This window comes from Aedes aegypti, chromosome 2, assembly GCF_002204515.2.
Source record: "Aedes aegypti strain LVP_AGWG chromosome 2, AaegL5.0 Primary Assembly, whole genome shotgun sequence".
Taxonomy (NCBI): Eukaryota; Metazoa; Arthropoda; class Insecta; order Diptera; family Culicidae; genus Aedes; species Aedes aegypti.
In genome coordinates this window covers 59,326,287-59,347,119 of record NC_035108.1, presented here as the reverse complement: position 1 = coordinate 59,347,119, position 20,833 = coordinate 59,326,287, and the positions used below count along the sequence as shown (strand labels likewise).

Here is a 20,833-nt window from a genome sequence, read left to right as displayed (position 1 = left end):
CAATTCAAACTTCTTCCAACCAAAGACAAATTAAAGACCTCCATGTCCCTTGCAGTTGCCCAAAAATTTATGGCTCATAAGGTAATCTAGAATGCCGTGAAAAGTGTACTGCGATCTGTCAAACTTGGGTACCTTTTGCACTACCGAGGGACCAAATGCAGTACTAGAAGTGGTACCCAATCTGAGCCCGAGTGGGACGGACCTGTTCCAACTATTTTTTTAAATCCCTAAGGAAGGCGTCAAAGTTTGTTTTCCAATCTCAACAAGGGATGTTTCCAGGAAAATGTTAACAATTCAGTCGACGCGCTGTTGTATTTTGTACAACACTGCTGAAAAAACCTCGCTATTCGTTCACAACAGCAGCGCGGTGGTTCTGATGGTGGTAAACCGCGCGACGACTGGACGGTTAAGGAAATTTTTCTGAGCTTTATGTAAAAAAAATTAAAGAAAATCCTACAGTAATATCTGACGAAGGTTATGTGAATTCTGAGTATGCTTGATGAATTCCTACGATAATCTCTGAAAGAGCTCCTGGATTCTTGATTAAATTATTTCTAAGACTTTCTAAATAAACTGCTGAGTTAAATAAAAAGAAACTTTCGAATCTCTGAATAATATCCTACAAGAAATTTATGTATGAATAATCGGACTGTAATAATTGTTGTAGAATTAACTAGTTCAGAAGAATCCATGGGGATTTGCAAATTTTATTTGATGAAATTCTGGAGAAATGCCGACAGAAATGCTAGGTGAAACCTAATAAGGAACATCAGTTTGTATTTATCATTGAAGGAATAATTCCTGATAGTAATCGTAGGTGAATTTTAAATTTATCCTTATTAAAATTCCTGAAATAATTGAAAAAATGACTTAGGAATTGTCATACGGTTTCTTGTAAAAATGCCGAAGTTTTTTTTTTCAGCAGCTCTGGAGTAAAGGTTTGTGAAAGAACTCCTGTAGGATCCGTGGAAAATCTCCTAGAGGTAACAACTGGAAAAATTGTTGAAAGAACCAGGGAAAGTAACATGTGTAGGAAAACCTGGGCTAATCTGTAGGATTTGTTCGAAGTAATCTCTGTGAAAATTACTAGAGGTAGTAACGTTTGAGTGCTCAACGGATTTCTGGACCAAATTCTGAAGAAATTCATCTAAGCATCCTTGAACGAGTACCTGAAAGTATTCCTATCCTCTGGATAACTAGAATTACTGAACCATTCCTCGCGATCTGAGAAAAATATCATTAAGGGGGCAGGATCCGTCATCAATTTGGGAATTTTCAAAAGCACTTTTTTCGTTCAAAATCATGAAAATTCACATGAAATTTTGTTCACTGTATTCTATTCTCCAACTAAAACACAGTGAACACATTTTCGTCGAAAAAATTTCAGTTTTGAACAGAAAAACTGCTGTTGAAGTTTCGATGATGACGATGATTACGATGACGGAGCATTAATCGTTAAGAACTTGTGGAATAGATGCGTAATAGTCTCCGAAGGTATATCTGGAGCCATCACTGTAAGCAGATTAAGGCAAACAAGTGACTTTAGATACCATTTTAATTAAAATAAAGACTTTGGAGACCTTACATCAAAAATATACTCCTGCTTACTACTATGTTTTCGGATCACGTGGGTTGGGTTCAAACACTGGTTTAGGATTCTAGGGTAACCAATATATTTTGGACCTCTATACATTTTGGACCCCCTGGGCCATTTTCCTGGAAATTTCCTAGTTTAAGTCGATAGACCAACTCAATTCGCATGCCATTTGGAAAGATTGGACTATTCCGCACTTGCATCAATCGTTTGTACATAGAAAATGTGTTTATTTTATCTGAAATTAATTTAATTTAATCGGTTCATCCATGCAACCGTTACAACACGTTACACACAGAAATTGAAGTCATCAGAAATTTTTCAAATGTAAACAAAAACTTTTTTCAAGTTTCTGAACTAAAAGCGTAGAGTTCCTTCGGTTTTCCATTGTCAATCGATTGATTAGACTATGGGCAAGCATATTATACAACCAGTGCCGTGAGCTTTGTCGCCAAATGGTAAAAAATGCTGGGGGTCCAAAATATATACTTCGAGGGTCCAAAATGTATTGGTGTGTCTGCATCACAATTCAATTATTTTCGATGTTTCTTGGATCCTACATTAACGTTTGGGCATTTTTATCTCGTAGAGGAAGTTTTTCTCTACATTTTAGCATGTTATTTGACTTGGTTACGCTGTGCAATTAATTGATTGGGACAAAAAACTAAAATCACATCCTTAGGGGGTCCAAAATACGACCGTTACCCTACTTACTATTTATTCCGTGCTGATGTTGTAGGCTCGAGGAATGAGCGAATAAAGAGAATGATACAATGGTTGATCGATTTTTTATATGGGTAACAATTACATGGTCAGGGGATTGTTAGGTTTGACCTTTGCCATACCTACTGACGAGTAAACGATATTATTTTGATATTTGCAAGGATACTATCTACAGTCGAAGCGCGTTATAACGACATCGCAAGGGACCGTCGCAATAGAGAAAAGTCGTTATAGAGAATAGTTATAACATCGAAATGTTTTTCATGGGACCGAAAAATGTCGCTATAGAGCGCTTTTGTCGTTATAACGAGCTTCGACTGTATGAGGTACACTACAAATTTCCCCTTTTTTGATTCTGAACTACATACTTATCTAATTACAATTCATCAAATCAAAATCTTACTGGAGGTCTACTTTCCCTAGCTGATCTTCTAAGCATTAGTTCATCACTCATTGATTCACTTCTTCTTTTCAAATATTTTGGTGTTGGTGCATGAATTCCGTTTCCTGAATCACTTCTTCTACGCTTACATCTAGACTGATCTACAAACTTTTCTGGCAATTTAATCAAATTTGATTCGATAAAAGAACTCTGACGCCGCAACTGATTTACATGTACAACTCTAATGTTTCTATTTTCAATAAATTTAATTTTATACAAAAATTTCCCTATCTTATCGATAACAACTACTGGAATCCATCTAACTATTTCCTTCAAATGATTTCTATACATTACTCTTTCCCCTTTTTTAAATTGTTTCTCGGAAATCTTTTCATTAGTTGCGATCTTTCTGTTACTTGCATCGTACACAATTGTCTCATTTTTGGACTCATCAAATCTTACCTGTTTGGTGTTTCGGTTCGATTGTTCAACCGAAGAATTTGCTTTCGGGCTAATCCCACTTAAAACTGTACGAGGTCTGTAACGCAAAATCAATTCACTAGGTGATAAGGATGTGACGGTTGTTGGAGTACTATTGTACCAAGCGAGTATTTCATTCAACTTCCGCGACAAATTTTTAGAATTCAATTGTTGATCCAACAGGCGTTTTTTCAAGAAATTTTTAACCGTTTGTACACCACGCTCAGCTGTACCATTGGACTGAGGATGGTACACTGGCGATTTAGTCACTTTCACGTTTCGCGTCTCCCAGTGATTAACGAAATCAAACGAATTAAACGGAGGTCCGTTGTCGGAAACTATCTCCTTTGGCAGTCCAAAAAACTTAAAGAAATCCTCTAGTTTTTCATTAACCTGATCTGCATTAGTACTACTCATTAACTTTGCTTCGATGAACTTAGAAAAAGAATCTACTAATATCAAAAATGTTTTACCCTCGAACGCAAAGAAATCAATGTGGATCCTATCCATCTGACAACTCGTTTTCGGCCACTTTGATGTAACCTTTTCAGTTGGTACATTTCGCCTCTGATCACAAATCTCGCAATTTTTGAAATAATTTTCGATGTCACCTTGCATATTTTTCCACCAGAACCAACTTCTATCTAGCATTTTGCCTCGCACGATACCATCATGATTCGCATGTAACATCTTCAAAACGATTGACTGTAGCAATTTCGGTATTACTACACGATCACCGTAAAACAAACATCCATCCTGCGAATTTAACGAATTTCGAAGGTTATAATAATATTTCAAATTTTCCGGTACACTTCGCGGCCAACCGCGCATCACGAATCCGTAAACTTGAGAAAGAACTTGATCCTTAGCAGTAAAATCTGCAACGTCTCGCGTTTTCAACGGCAGATCTGGACAATTTTCCAGTCTGTTGATCGAAAGTTCTTCAATTTCCGTACTTCCCGGAACCGGTAATCTCGATAACGCGTCCGCGTTCGCCAAACACCGATTTGGCCTGTATTCGAATTCATATTCATACATTGATAAAATAACCGCCCATCTCTGTAACCGCGATGTCGCTACAATCGACGTACCTTTTCGTGGATGGTAAATTTCTTTTAACGCTTCACAATCCGAAACTAGCTTGAACTTATGACCGTAAATATATTTGTGAAACCGTTTCACCGCAAAAATAATCGCTAAACCTTCTCGATGAAGTTGTGAATAGTTCTTCTCCGCTGGAGATAATGTACACGACGCAAATAATACCGGCTTTTCTTCGCCATCAACGATATGCGATAAAACTGCTCCCACACCGTAGGGGCTAGCATCTGCCGCGACGACTATCGGTTTTCGCGGATCGTACAACTGTAACACGTTATTGTTCAAAATCAGTTGCTTACTCTTCGCGAAACTGTCTTCACATTCTTGAGTCCAGACGAAACGTTCATCTTTCCGTAGTAGACGATACAAAACTCGCAATTCCGACGAAATATTCGGTATGAACTTCGCATAATAGTTCAGTAAACCAAGATACGACTGCAATTCAGTCACGTTTTTAGGCGCTGGCGCGTTCACGATCGCGTCGACTTTACTTTTATTCGGCTTTAATCCATCTCCGGAAACCGTATGCCCTAAATAATCAACATAACTCGCGAAAAATCGACTTTTATCTAGATTGATTTTTACATTGTAATGGTTCAAACGTGCTAAGACGACATCCACAATTTGCTTACATTTCTCTAAGCTTTCTGCACCGATCAATGCATCATCCAAATAACACCCTCAACCTTCAATATCACCTAATATCTGGTCCATTATGCTCTGGAATATGGATGGAGCGCATGCCACTCCAAAAGGCAATCTCAAATACTGAAACAATCCAACATGTGTGTTAATGGTTAAGTATTGCTGAGAGTTCTCTGAGACTCTGAGCTGTTGATATGCACCCCGAAGGTCAATCACACAAAACACTTTACAATTTGCCAACTTAGCAAACAGATCATCTATTCTCGGTAGCGGATAGTGCTCTGACCGTAAAAACGGTTTAATCGTTACCTTACAATCGATGCATAACCTCAATTTGCCATTTGCCTTTGGAACAACTACAATCGGAGAGGCCCATCTACTGTGTTGCACTCTCTTCAAAATATTCTCATCACAGAGACGATTGAGCTCAGCTTCTATCGCTGGTCGCTGTTGGAATGGGGGAGAGTATGCCGCATGAAAAATAGGAGTCACATTGCTTTCAATGACGATCTCGGCTTCAAAATCACGGATGGGAGAATTTACATCTGAGACGGTATTGGGGTACTTAACGCGTATTGAATCAAAAATTGAGCGATCAAAAGAGTTTATACTCACATTACCTTGCTTAAGCGACGATCTCCAAATTGGCCATAGTACGTCCATCCAGGTCCGTCCAAGAAGCGGTCTGAAGGATTTTTCGCTCTCGATCACCACAAGCACTAATTTTTTGCTCGGACCACTTCTATCCTTAGACACCTGTGCACTGATTCCACCGATAATTTTTAACCCTTCACCGGTTACGGTTGAAAAATCATTCCTCACACCAAACAATTGCAAATGAGAAAATTGGTTCCGATACAAGCTACTACTGATTACTGTTGCACAAGCACCACTATCTACCTCAAAATCTACTGGTTGGCCCTCAACATAAAAGGTTTCTACCATCACACCACTACGTTCTAACAAAAACGACTTATCCTGGAGAGAATTCAGCTGCATCCGCAAATTGGCTAACTCCAATGCCAACTCGTCTCCGGAACCAACCGTCCCCACGGTTTGGATCTTCCGGGGCTCCTGACTCGAACTACGATTCTGCTTCGACACTTTCGCATAGCACATGTTCGCCGCATGGCCCTGTTTTCCTCATGAATAGCACTTCCAGTTCTTGGCCGGACACTTTCCTGGCTCGTGTTCACGACCGCACTTATCGCACAATTTGTTTCTTCTCGGCTACATCTTCTTGTCATCATGAAACCGCGATCGACTTTTGCTTCTTGCTCGCCACGGTTTGTTCGATCTCACCACGTGGGCACTAAAGTTACCTTCTCGCACTTTGTTGTCTTTTTCGGCCAACTCCCACGTCAATGCCTCTTCAACAGTCTTGTCAAAGGACACATCTTTTTGTTTCAGCAGGTGTGTACGTAACCTACCGTCGAAAATCCCGAACACAAATCTGTCCCGCAATGCTTCTTTCAAAAATTCACCATACTCGCACTTTTCTACCAACGCTTTCAATTCCACTACATATTCAGTCACCGACTGTCCAGCTTTCTGGTCGGCTTGGTGAAAGCGATAACGTTCGGACACTTTGTTCACTTCTGGCCTGAAATGCCGTTTCAAGGTCAACACTAGCTCTTCATACCGTTTCGTACTCGGATTCACTGGTTGAAGCAACTTTTTCAGGATTGCGTACGTGTCCATTCCCAAATGTGTGAGCAAAAATGCCACCTTTCTCTCTTCCGGTACATCATGAAGGAGAAAATGGGTCATCCGTTCTTCATACACTTCGAAATCATCACCCGCGACGTAATTCTCGAACACTCCGAAATTTAACGTTTTCGGTGTTCCCGCTTGCACTCCGGCACTCGAAATACTCGGATTCATCTTCGCATCAGCTGTAGCCATCCTAACCTCAAACCAATCACGTGTTCACTCGCGCCGTACTAACGATCGTTCTTCTAACGCCGCTACTATCTTCCGTACGCGTCACACCACGTGTTCGACTATTGCGCTTCACGACAGCACTCACTGCTTCCACAAACTCGTCGCCAAAATTTACTATGTTTTCGGATCACGTGGGTTGGGTTCAAACACTGGTTTAGGATTCTACTTACTATTTATTCCGTGCTGATGTTGTAGGCTCGAGGAATGAGCGAATAAAGAGAATGATACAATGGTTGATCGATCTTTTATATGGGTAACAATTACATGGTCAGGGGATTGTTAGCTTTGACCTTTGCCATACCTACTGACGAGTAAACGATATTATTTTGATATTTGCAAGGATACTATCTATAAGGTACACTACACTTACTTGAGAAATGTACAATTTTTCGTAAATACCTTTTGTAATTTTTTGCCTTTCTCTACAAAGTTTATTATTATTATACAATAGGAGAAAAAATTGTAAAAAAAATTGGGATGTTCTCAACTATGTTTCATATGCTCATGAACCCAACTGGAACTGGGAACTGAACTTGCCTTTACCAACTTGGACAATTCTGCTTCATTGACTATTCATAATTCAAGATATAGAGAACTTTGCGTAGGAGCCACTAGCATTGCCTTGTGGTAACGTCCGCGACTTACCACAAATTGCCCATTTCTGCGGTTCATCACAAGCTATTGTTGAGGTACTCTCCCTTGCAAAAGTTTGGGTTCACCCCTAAAAAACATACAAAAGTGTTCAGCCCATATCACTGTGCTTACACGTCTGATTGAAACTCTTTGAGCCGCATTCGAAAGGCAAAGATATTCTTACTTCGTATGCATTTTTCCAAAAACATTTTATGAATTTTGTATACTAAATTTTTACTTAAAGTTGTGACATTTTTCAAAAAACACACTAATAAAACATTGCTTATTTCCAGCATTGGATCGACCATAATTTTGAATCAAAGGGTCATTAGAATCGTAAACTTATATTCTTTGAAGAGACCCCACGAGATTTTGGCGGAAAAATCCGAAAAGTATTCAAAATCAATGAAACAGTCAGTCAAGTCATGATTGGTTTGAGATTTCACAGATTAATTAAGTTCAGGTGAACCCAAACTTTTGCACGATACACCATACTGTGGGGTGAACCCAAACTTTTGCACGATGACTTGACTGACTGTTCCATTGATTTTGAATAGTTTTCAGTTTTTTCCGCCAAAATTTTGTGAGTGCTCCTCAAAGAATATAAGATTACGATTCTAATGACACCTTGTTTTAAAATTTCGTTCGATCTAATGCTGAGGAAATTAGATATGATTTTTTAGTGCGTTTTTTGAAAAATGTCACAACTTTAAGTAAAAATTTAGTATACAAAGTTCGAAGAATATTTTTGGAAAAATACATACGAAGTAAGAATAACTCTTTGCCTGTCGAATACGGCTTAGAGAGTTTCAATTGGACGTGTAATCACAGAGATATGGACTGAACACTTTTGTATGTTTTCCAGGGGGTGAACCCAAACTTATACACGGGAGTGTATCTGGCATCTGGGTTTGATTCCCGAACGGTTCAGGATTTTTTCGTATCGAAAATGTTCTTGAATTTTCTACGCAAAGGTCTTCGAACGTAATAGGAGTTTCGGTACATTTTAGTGCATACAAAAGCCGTAATATATTTTTTACTTTAAATTTCAACTTTTTCTCATATACAGGTATTTATTTTAATCACTTCTTCCAATAATTTGAATTTCTTTCCATCTCACTGTACAAATCTTCGACAAATCGCTTTCCATTGTCCGTTTAATCTTAAACATTCGGGGTTTTTTTGTCTGTCGCTCGTTCCGAACAAGAACCAAAGTTAAAACAAACATTTTTCCGTAAACTTGTTTCCGGTCACCCGTCACGTTCCTGAACGGAATACTCAGTGTGGGTAGGTAATATCAATCTGAATCTTTCTTTCTTCAGGGTGTTGTGAACGCGAACAGTTTTGCGTTTCTTTGTGATAACACCGTTTGTCCTTCGTCTAATCTAATAGCTCTTGTTGTTGTTTGTCTTTGTAGTTAATAATTAAGCATAGATTCATCGTTCAATAATAATCATCTTGATCCTTTGGTATCAAGCATTCTATGGCATCTCACCATCAGACGATACTTAGTACCGATTCAAAACGGTAAAAATAATATATGTATAGAATATATGAGAGAGTGTATAATAAGTGTGTCTGTGTACGTGTAGTTTCTGTTAATCTTCTGCTTCTGACTAATATTTCAGCTACAACCGCGTCAAGGTTCTTTATTTGTCTCTCGTTTTATCTATTTTTCTGTATTTTACTAATGTAGTTTTGAAAATTTTTGTTTGCACCTTACGTGTATTGGAGCCAAAACATGGTTAAGTTTTGAAAACAATTTTGATTTAATGCTTCTATTCTGTTCTCACCAGCGACAAACGCGATTTTCCGACCGCGGTACCTACTGGCAATCTATCGTGGGCTGGGCATGGTTTTGGGTGCGGGTAGTGTGTGGTTTTTTGGGTAAGTTGATTGTAATTTGACGACTGATTCTTATTGCAAGTGGGAAGGTGCGGCAGAGGTGTATTACATCACCAACGACAACGAGGTTACACATGCAAACACTCTACAAAAGTGCCAAACACTAAAGAACAGAGTACACTGCGGGAAGGTCCACGATTCATGCCTTCGCGCAGCGCAAGAACAGTCTAACAATTTACGGTGGCAACAATCTTATGTTAGAAGATTTTTTCGTAGGAAAGGAACTTGTAGAGCATATCAGTCGGGCGGGGAACCTTTTTCGTTTCCGAACAAATTCCGGATGTAGGTATTCTACAGAGAAAAAATACCAATCGATTATCGATTTTCCTAGGCGGAACTTCATTTGTCGAACTTATTTGTATTAATTGACTCATTTCTTTTGCAAAGCGCAGACCATTACTGATTATTCGATTGATCGAGTGAAGGATCGTCCTCGGCCAGATGCTCCTAAATTTGTGAATTGGGATTGTTGCTCACACTTTTCTGGGCTGTATTTGGAACAGGAAAATAAAACTAAACTAAGGGACAGGGAACAGGCGGGGAAAAGGTACTAATTAGAGTAGGATTAGGGTGTGAACCTACACGACTAAAAATTTACAAGTGGCAGCAGCGTCTTGGACGCTGGGAACGCGCATCATCTAAATCGATCGCAGCTTCATCAAGTAGAAGAACCGTTCCGCGTTTTTTTTAATTCCCTGATCTATGGTTGTTTGTTCTGTTTAGCTGTTCCAACTCCCACCACTCGGTACATGCAACCACGCACAATACGCGATACGGGGGCACCACAGAGCGATAGCTTCTATTTACATAACTAAATAACAATAATTATTATCATCATCATCATCACCGTCGTCAATCCACCGACGATAGTTCGTTTTGTCCCTCCAATAACCAGGCTGGCGGGCGCGTCTCCATCTTTGTTTGCCACATTTTTTCGCTATAGAACCAAGGTCAACTGCCGGAACCGGAAGGGGCGCATGGAAATGAAAACGAAAAGGAAAGAACGGTTAGCTTTTTGTAGATCACTGGCGAAGCAATTTAATCACAGGGAATATTATTTTGCTGATTTAACCATCCTTTTGCATTGGGGTCGATTTTGGACATCGACACTGTAAAGAAGCTACAACATTGTAAAAAATATCCTCACCTTCCCTTAATTTTGGAAACGAATATATTTATGCTAAAACAAACTTTCAGAGACCTACAGGAGCGGAGCTACAAAAAAGCTGTCTTGGTGCTAAAAACACACCAAGTAGTTCCCATAGGGGACGTTAGCCACAAGGAAGGACGTTTCAAGTAATATTGTTTCATATGGTATGCCATCTTCAACATCTAATCCAATTTATCTCGCCGTTCCCTTACGGTACCTATCCATCTAGTATTCATTGCTTTCTTCTCCCTCCTCCTTCGAGCAAAATAGACCGATATGCCGATAAACAAATTCAAAATATAATTATCACGGTCGATACCTTTGTATGGATATTTGCTTTAAACGACAGATCTTCTTCTTCTTGGCATTAACGTCCCCACTGGAACAGATCCGGCTTCTCAGCTAAGTGTTCATATGAGCAGCACTTCCACAGTTATTAACTGAGAGCTTTCTTTGCCTAAATTGCCATTTTCGCATTTGTATATCGTGTGGCAGGTACGATGATACTCTATGCCCAGGGAAGTCAAGGAAATTTCCTTTACGAAAAGATCCTGGACCGACCGGGAATTGAACCCAGACACCTTCAGCATGGCTTTGCTTGGTAGCCGCGGACTCTAACCACTCGGCTAAGGAAGGCCCCAAACGACAGATAAGAAACTCAAAAATTGAACTCTGGTAATTTTTCGAAAGTTTGGCTATCGTGGGCACAATAAGTAACCTATTTTAGCAGGAGCTGGTACTTATGAGCACGAGCACGGTAGACACAACAAGGTAGGCTATTCCCACGTGTAAACAACGAATTTCCATCAAAACATGTGTCGTCATTCCTATCGTCAAGCATGAGGCCTTGAGAATAGTAAAGGAGAGCAGGCCTTGCTTTCTTTTGCACTCGTTCGAGTTTGCGATAGGGATGACGTCACTTCCAAATGTCATTTTTCGGAGTATAATACCTTGCTTCTTTTCACCGTGAGCATGAGCATGAGCATAGATGACCATACAATTCGTAGTTGCTACTCCGTGATTGACCAGAACAATCAAAATTGCACAGGGAACCAACATATGGAGTTTGGGAGTAGCTTACCATCTTAAGTGTAATAACGGGGAATGAATGTTAATGCGATATCTATTGTTACTAAAGACCGAGTATACCTCTGCATCTTCATGGTTGTCACGAGAAGGATTTTTTGTTAGTGAGCTACAGAAGCTACACAATCTGGATTCACCTTGATAAATGATGCGATTCATGTAACCTAAAATGAAAAAGTCATCTGTTGACATAGATGAAGACTAAATATGAAATATGTCGACACCTATGGTGACGAACCAATCAATGGTTTTGTAAATACGAAAACAGACATGTGTGTTGTGTTTTCATGTTACTGTCTTTAGGCGAAGAAAAGAATGTTTGTGATATCCACTATTATTAGATACCGAGTATACCTCTGCATCTCCATGATTATCACAGGAAGAGGCTTGTTTTAGTAGGAAGGTACATCATATAGTATTAATAAATAATAGCCCTTTATCAGTATCTAAAGAAAACATCGACAAAGTCTTATTAATTACGAAAACAAAATTATATGTATGTTTATTTCAATTTGTTCTATAAAACATGAATAACAATATGCCGACATTTATAGTGACGAACTAATCAATGTTGCTTTAATAATTGCAAATCCATAACATTAACACCGTTGTCACAAAAAGATTTCAATTTCATTACCAGCACTGCCCAGTGAAACGAGCAAACAAAAAAAAAAGGAAAGAAAGCGGTGAAAACAGAGAAACCGCTTGCTTGGGCTACCGAAGCGCTAATAGATTTCCGTTTAGGAAATCTTCGCGAATTCAAACAGTAATTAAACCAAAGATTACCCTTCACTGATTTCTTAAGATTTCGAGTCATAATTTTGAGAGTGATAACTCCAGAGATTCCAAGATTGATTCAGGAATTCTTCCAAAATTCCTTTAAGATTTTTCCTAAGCTCTCGTATTCTTCTAGAATAAAATGTACCCAAGAATTCTTCCAGAGTTTGTCTCCCAGGAATCGTGAGGAAAAATATCAGAAATTATTTGTGTAATTACTGAAAATATTCTGAAGAAAAGGCATGCAAGGATCTCTAACAGAACTCCTGGACTCTTGGAGAAGTCTTGGGGATTTTATAGATAAATTTCTAAGATAATTATTGAAAAAATATTATATTCCCTAGATTAAATCCTGCAGGATTTTCCAAAGGAATTCCTTAAGGTTTAATGCAACTTGAAGTTCAATAAAGATTTTAGTTAAGAAATTACTCAAGAAATATTGAGAGCAATATTAAGGAGAAACCGTGGATGACTATTTGAGAACATCCCCATGAAAATGGTTGGAAGAATTTCTGGAAAAAATCGGCGAACCCTTACATAATTCTTCTTAAGTTTCCAGAGCCTTTTTTTTCTTTTTGAAAAACTCTTGAATAAATCTCTGAAGATTTTTCTGGAAGAATTCCAGTTTAAAGATCTCCTGGAGTAACATCTGGTTGAATCGGTAAAAGAATTAGCGAAAAATCTTTGGAGAAACTACTAAGATAGTCCTTTATAAAAAGTTCAGGATAATCCCTATGGAAATTATCGGATGTAGTAAGATAATTATTGAAAAAATATTATATTCCCTGGATTAAATCTAGCAGGATTTTCCAAAGAAATTCCTTGAAAACAAAACAATTGCACAGTATCACATAAGAAAAAGTGTGGAAACGATTGAAAGTATTACTGGGATAATAGCTGAATGTGTTGTTTAAGTTTTAATGTTTCATAATGATTTTAGTTAAGGTATTTTAGGAAATATTTCAAAGAGGAAATGGTGATGAAATTCATTGAATTTTTTTAAGGCACTTCATGAGTAACCCCTGTACGAATTATTTCAAGATTTCCTGGAAGAATTCTTATAGACTTCTTTTAATAATCCTTGGAGAATTTTATGATGCAATTTCTGAGTGAAACCGTGGATGACTTTTTAAGGAATGGTTGGGAAAATTTCTGAAGAAATCGGCGTAGGAAATCCGGGATAAGTTCTTCTTATGTTTCCAGAGCGTTTTTTTTTAACCTCTTGAATAATCCTCTGAAGATTTTTCTTGAAGAACTCCAGTTGGAATAACTCCTAGAATAGCTATTGGGATAGTCTCTGAGTAATCCCCGTGGAAATTTTTCGTAGATAGTAGCGTTGGAGTGTATGACATTATTTTGGTGCAAATTCTGACGAAACCTTTGAAATAATTTCTCCGGAGGCGTTCATAAAAGTATTCCAGTAGAAATCTCTGGAGAAATCATTTAAAATATTCCTGAAGCTTTTCCTTAAGAAATCTGTGAAGCATTTTTGAAAACCCTTTTGAATAGCCGTCATAGAGTCTCTAAAAGTTTCTCTAGAGTCTCGAGAATTATACACCAGGATTGATTGTGAAAAGAAATGACTTTAGAGACCGTTAGACATTACTATTAAAGATTGGACTCGGAAAAAATGCGACACTTTGTTTTGGGTATAACTTTTCATCGCGTGGGTAAAAATCAATGAAATTTTGGGTAATCTAGTTTAGAGTGTTATGTTTATTTAAAATTATCGCGATCTGTCGAATCTGTGCCAGCAAATCTTGGGCGCGGTGATCGATAATACTGGTCAGTCGCAAAGATGGTACGGCAAAAGGCTTGGAATCCATCATTCTACCATGTCCCGCGTTGTAAAAATGTTCCAGGAGACGAAGACCATCGAGTGGCGCGCTGGAAGCGGCCGAAAATGTAATACCCATAGAAGACGCGGAAGATAAGGCAGTATTTTAAGAATAACCCGAACCTTTCCATCCGAGACGTGGCCAAAAAGTCAATTCGTCGAAGTGGTTCGTCCAGCAGACCATGAAGCGGGCTGGGCTACGTGTTTTTAAGGACATATAGGAAGGAATCCCTGTCATGGCAGTGAAAAAGGCTTCCTCACATATACAAACACATTTCTGGAAGTCCACATTATTTCTCAAAATATTTCACTTACCTACACTAAATTCACTCCCAAATTGCTAACGAGACATCAGAACACTATTACCTTACGATTTCCGTAGTTTTAGCACTAGTAGCTGGTGGAAATTTCATGCACCGTGCTAATTTTCAACACGGACGTTTAAATTTGCTACAATTGTTTACACGTATCCGCCTGCATACGAAGAACACTTTTCACCTAATTTTACCACTTTCGCTAAACGTAGAACCTCCAACACAATTTACTTTCACTACTTGTTAATTAAAGAACAATTACTGGTTGATTTCTGATGAGAAAAACTTAAAATTCCACCAAACCGTGCTAAAAACAATCACTTGATCACAACATTCCGCTTTTTTTATTTTTCTAATTTTACGCCGGCTGCTCGCTTGCAGGGCTGTAAGATACGTTGATGATTACGTACGACATCAAGCAATCTTATTTAGTCGAAAGGGAAAAGACTCAATTTTAAGTGGCGATTAATGGCAACAACGTCTTAACAATTATAATTTCACTATTACCAACAAATAGGAGAATATATTTTGTGTACCACTACTTTTATACCGTTATTAGTGGATTCAAAGGAGTTTCACCTTAAGGTCATGGAGGCACCAAACCGGACTGACAAGCAAAACACGGTGGCCAAATTGCGTGCGCGGAAGCTATACCTTGAGTGGCTGGACAAGCCAGGCTGTCTCGTCATGGAGGACGAGACATCAAGGCGGATACCAAACAAATCTCCGACCTCGAGTTTTTTTGTCGGTACGTCCCGCATGAAGGATCCGGAAAAGTTCCGGAAAAGAAAGATGGACAAGTTCTAGTACCAAGACAAGAAGAAGTACCTGTTGTGGCATACGATCTGTGAGTGCGGACGGTATAGCAAGACGTTCATAAATGGGCAGATTTATCGAGGAATGCTTGCAGAAGTGTTTGTTGCCCTTCCTTCTCTCTCACCGTGGTCCCACGCTGTTCTGGTCGGATCTCGCTTCGTGCCTTTACGCCAAGCCTGTAATGGATTGGTACGAAGCGAATGGCGTTGATGTGGTCCCGGAGGAGGCGAACCCGCCAAATTGACCAGAACTTCGTCCGACCGTTAAGTTTTGGGCGATAATAAAGAAGTTGGAGAAAAGCGGAAAAAAATTCAAAACCGTTGAAGCTTTGAAAAAAACTGGTAGAAATTGTGTAAGAAAGATGGACAAAGCCTCATCCAAGATCTCATGAGCAGTGTTAAGAGAAACGTAAGAGCATTCAGCTTGGGGAGGAAATTTAATAAATATATTATGATAAAACGTAGCAAATATGATAAACGTAGCAAATATATAGTAAATTAAGATTTCTAGCAGGACTACTTATCTGGAGGAATCTTCGGATTTTTGAAGAATTTCTTGGGAATCGAATCAATGATCATCCGCTTTCGACGGGGGAAATCCAGCCTCGGGCTGAATAAAGAGTCAATCAATCAATCATCCGCTTTTAAGGCGAACGTATAACCTTGAGGATACCTGCGGAGCAAAATCTGGAATAGGTCATTGAGGAATACTTGAAGGAATTTCTGAAAGAATCTCAGGAGGAAGTTTTTGAAGAATCCATGGAGAATTCTTAAAACAAAACCAGGGTCAATCCTTGGATGCATATGTAGAGGAATCTAAGGATGATCTAGAGAAGGCTCTGATAAAATTTTCTGAAGGAATTCTTCAAGGATCCTGGACACATCTGTGGTGGAATTCATGGAGTAATCCTTAGTGAAATTTTTCAAGGTAGATTTTCTAAATAAATCCCTGTTTGAATTCTTATAGAAATTCCTCGTGGAATTCCTAGAGAAATCCCTGGTGTAATTCTTGGAAGATCTCTGCTACATTTTTTGGTGGTATCCCTGGAGGAACACCTAATAAAATTTTTGAAGGGAACCCTTTGGGCAAATGCTGGAGGAAACCTTGGTGGAATTCATGCAAGGTAAGATTCCCTGATGGCTTTTATGGGGTAATCGCTGGTAAATTTTTTGGAGGAATGACTGGAAGAATCCCTTGTGCAATTACTGGAGGAATCCTTGGTTAAATTTCTAGGTGAGATTCTGTCAGAATTCCTGGAGAAATTCTTGGTAGAATATCAAAACGAATCTTTAATGAAAAATTCTGAATAAATCTATGGTGGAATTCATGAAGAAATCCATGGTGGAGTTTCTTGAGGTATCCTTGTAGACTTTTTCGAGGAATCCCTGGTGGAATTCCTAGAGAAATTTAGAGTGCAGTTTTTGGAAGAATCTCTGCTACAATTTCTGGTGGAATCCCTGGAGAAATGCCTAGTAATATTCCTGGAAGGAACCCTTTGGGCAATTTCTGGAGGAAACCTTGGTGGAGTTCATAGAAGAATCCAAGGTAGAATTCCCTAGTGGAATTCATAGATTCATAGGGTAATCTCTGGTAGAATTTTTGGAGGGTTGCCTGGAGGAAAGCCACGTAAAATTGATAGAGTAATTCTTGTTTCAGTATGTTGCTGAGATTCTGGTAGAATTCCTGGGAGATTCCATGGTTTTAATCCTGAACAAATTGTTGGTGGAATTCATTAATTAATCCCTGGGAGAATTCCAGGAGTTGTTTTCGGTGCTTTAATGGGACCAGTTCGAACTATCCGGTAGCGACCAAAAATTCTTTTTAGTTTTTAGTGATGAAAAATCATGAATTTTGATCCGTATCAATCTGTCCTTATTAGCAGTATTAGAACCAGTTTTGGGTGTCCGGATACAACTCATTTTATGTTTATGACATTGGCAAAGCGTCTATTTTAGATTGTTAATTTTGAAATAATGTTGAACTGTAGGATGATGGTATTATATGCTGAAATAAGTTCCAGGCATCCAAAATATGTTCATAGTTTTATTCTTAAAGCAAAAAGTTGAAAACTTGTTTTAAAATGTATTTTTGGGAGCATTTCAACGTCGTTGGTCATTTTTTACTCTTAATGCATAATGTGTAACTCGTTCTCAACGCATCAGGAAGGTTAAACACCAAAACAAGCTTCCGCCTGGAAGCGCAAACGAACTCACCTTGAGTGACGACGACACGTCCAGCCGATCGGGGGCCCTCTAGTTGGTCCTCCGCAGCGGATGGTGATGATCGGTGATGTTTGCATCATTCGAGTGCATCGTGTTGTAGCTCATCGCTCCGTAGATTCCGGCCCCGGACATGGCGGGCAGTTCGCGGCGGCCCCCATCCCGATCGCCACCGGACGACTGTCCGGCCCCACCGCGCACGATCAGACTGCTGGCCGAGGCTTCGGCCGATGCCGCACTTACCGGTAGCACGTATCGCAGATCGGACAGCTGTTTTTTGTCCGATTCCTTCGGTTTCTCTACTGCCGCTTCCGATGAGGTACTGCTGCTGCTGCTCCACACTGCTCCCCGGGCGCCCTCCGTAAGGATGTACTTGAAGAACTCGTAGGTGGACCAGCAGATGGCGGTCGCGGGCATCTGGTAGAGAACTCGGGCCTGTAGTCCCTTGAAGAAGCCCATAACTCCGGCCGTGCGGTAGATTTTCTTTGCGGCCTGGATGAGACCAGTGGTTTTACCGGCACCGTCCTCCTGGGTGTTCAACAGAGTCTTGCACACGTCCAGGGGTGTAGTGAGGGCTGAAGCGGCCGCGCCCGCAGCACCTCCTGCCAGCATATGCACGGGGGGATTATACTTATTGTCTTTGTTGAGCAGCTTCTGGAAGAACTCGTACGTCGGGAATTGGATTGCCGAGTACGGGATGTTCATCACAAGCTGCGTCGAGTAAGATCGATAGAACGCTCGCAGGCCTTCGGTTCGGTAGACGTGGCGGGCACAGTGCAGGATCGATCTGTAGGGGGAGTTGTACATTTGTAGCCTCTGCTTGACGACGTCGGCCGGATTGGAGATGGCATCGTGTACGAGGGTGGCCAACGCGGCCGACACCATGTAGTTGATCTGATCCCGATCCGAGAAGCGCCCGATCGTCTCCTTCGAGTACTCGTACGCTCCGAAGTAGAGGGCGTGTGCGGGGCCCGCCCCGGCAACAACGGCCATCACACCGCGGAACGGTCGCAACAGGCCCTCCGAACGGACCATGTCGCGCATCGTCGAGATGATTGTGTCGTTCACGTGCATGTGCGTGAGGGATTGCATCCGGGTTTTGACCGAATCCAGCGGGTACATCACGCAGTGCTCCATGACGCCGGCAATCGCACCGGCCGTCATGTTGGTGGCTACACTGGTCGTCGGCAGCGATTCATATTCGTCTGGATTCATGACACATACACTGCTGACCTCCGGCGGGTTTCGTTGGTGTTGGGTGTCTCGTTGGGTTTACACACAGACACACTCACTGGTACGGTTTATTGTTGCTGAACCGCTGATGAGATTATTTTACAAGCTTCTAAATCTATACACTATTCTAGCATTTCTGTCCGTCAGGAACGATCTGGAAAAAGGGAAAAAAAAAGAAAAAAAAATCAAATTAGTTTGGTCATTTAATACATTTTAGCAATATACACTATACACTGTATAGTAGGTATAGGATTTACGGACGGACGTGTGGTGATTGAAAGGTGCAAGCAATACTATGTCGATCATCTGAATGGCGACACTGAGAAAACAGAAGGTCAAGACAGCAGACAATGAAAACCAACGCTATTGGATGTTCAAGGGTCCAGATAGTCGTAGTGGTAAACACACAACTATCCAGCAAGACCATTGCTTGAATTCGAATACCACCGGTGGAGGATCTTCCCGTATGAATTATGTTTTCGACTTCCCACGGTATAGAATATCTCCGTATCTGTCACGATATACATAACTGCTATTTTTTGATAAAATAGACATGATATTACTCAATATCTATTTTAATCATAAAAAAATAGTAATGCTGAAAATAATACGTATAAAGAAATAAAGAAACAAAATAATTTCATAAAGTGCGACCGAATCTATTTTAAAAATTTCCTTATCCCTCTTTTTCCCATGGTAGCTCCAGAGCTCCATTGGTTTTCAACGAACTTAAGACAAACAGAATCATGTAATAGTTACTTGATTATGATTCCTTACTCATAACGATCAGCTGAACGTATGATTCAAACATTGTCGTTTGTGATCATCTGAAGAAAATCAATCCGTGCATCAATGCGATCGGGTTGAGAAACTTCACAGAGCGTAAATCAAGCTGGGTATTCGACCATCTAAACTGTAGATTAAATTCGATTGTTTTACGGCATTGTTTATGGGTTACGCGAGATTGCCCAAAAAAGGACCCGTGGGTGGCCATTCAAAACGTGTGCAATTCCAATCGGAAGATAAGACATCGAATATAGGAAAAAAATAATAGTGAAGAACGTCGATGATAACAGTTGATTGTGACCGCAAGAAGACCACAAAGTAACCTCAATATTGAATTCACGAAAAGTTGGGTTTGTTTACACTTCCCCACTGGAATAGCAAACTCGTTCAACAAGAAACAAGTACGTAGTAATACAAATATAATCTAATCCGCACATTTTAACACACTCACGTGCTCGTGTCACTGCTCGTGCTCTTCTTGTTTCTCACATTCTCAAACGGAACCGCGTCGTTCCCGATATCCAGTTTCACGCAGATCGGAACCAAAGGCAAACAGACCAAGCACTGACGAAATTTCCATTGATCACGTTTCTCAAACAATCATTTCAATTTTTCTATGCTTGCGATGGATTTCAATAGAAATCGTTCTAAGAGCTACATCTGTTTGTCTGTGTCGGAACACTCGAATCAATTCAAGGTCATTCCGGCGACAATCAGCGTTCCTCAACAACAAATTCGTCAATTTTCATTTACCTGCACTGCTTTCGTTCTACCGTGTCGTGTTTTTCGATCGAGTATCACTTTGCAAATGAGAATCGGCCGGTTGATGAAGTGTCCGTCCGGCCGGCCAGTTGTGCTATCTCATCGCGCAGTTCTTATCAGAGTCTACCTATATGTGGTGGCTCTTTCTGTGATAAGGGGGTACGCTATCGTGACAACAATTTGCTATCAGCAAACAACCAATCGGAAACCACTCTGGACAACGACAACGACAGCACCGACGACGACTCTTCACTTGAGTATTCTCGTCGAGCATCATCATCATCATTATCGTTTGTTTTCTGGTGGTGGAGCGGCAGTCGTCGAGTGTGGATGCGTTTGGTGGAATGTCTCCGCGGAAACGTAAGTCGTTCGTTGCTATTTCTGTGGCCACCCCGCTATGACCCCAGGGCTGGTAGGGAGAACTGATGGCAAAATCAGTTATGTTG

At 40.2% G+C, this 20,833-nt stretch overlaps 1 protein-coding gene across 2 annotated transcripts; it reads right to left on the bottom strand.

The window, feature by feature from the left end:
• Window positions 1–8,595: 8,595 nt before the first annotated feature.
• LOC5568110 (mitoferrin) lies at window positions 8,596–20,526 on the bottom strand. Of its 2 annotated transcripts, none has more exons than XM_001651999.2 (3): window positions 20,379–20,526; window positions 17,601–18,993; window positions 8,596–10,362 (listed from the first exon to the last, which is right to left on the bottom strand). In XM_001651999.2, the coding sequence occupies exon 2, from the start codon at window positions 18,819–18,821 to the stop codon at window positions 17,640–17,642; it is 1,182 nt and encodes a 393-aa protein (XP_001652049.1). In that variant the 5' UTR covers window positions 18,822–18,993; window positions 20,379–20,526; the 3' UTR covers window positions 8,596–10,362; window positions 17,601–17,639. The 2 variants fall into 2 exon arrangements, with proteins under 2 accessions (XP_001652049.1, XP_021696649.1); XM_021840957.1 differs by lacking the exon at window positions 20,379–20,526 and adding an exon at window positions 20,077–20,101.
• Window positions 20,527–20,833: the final 307 nt, after the last annotated feature.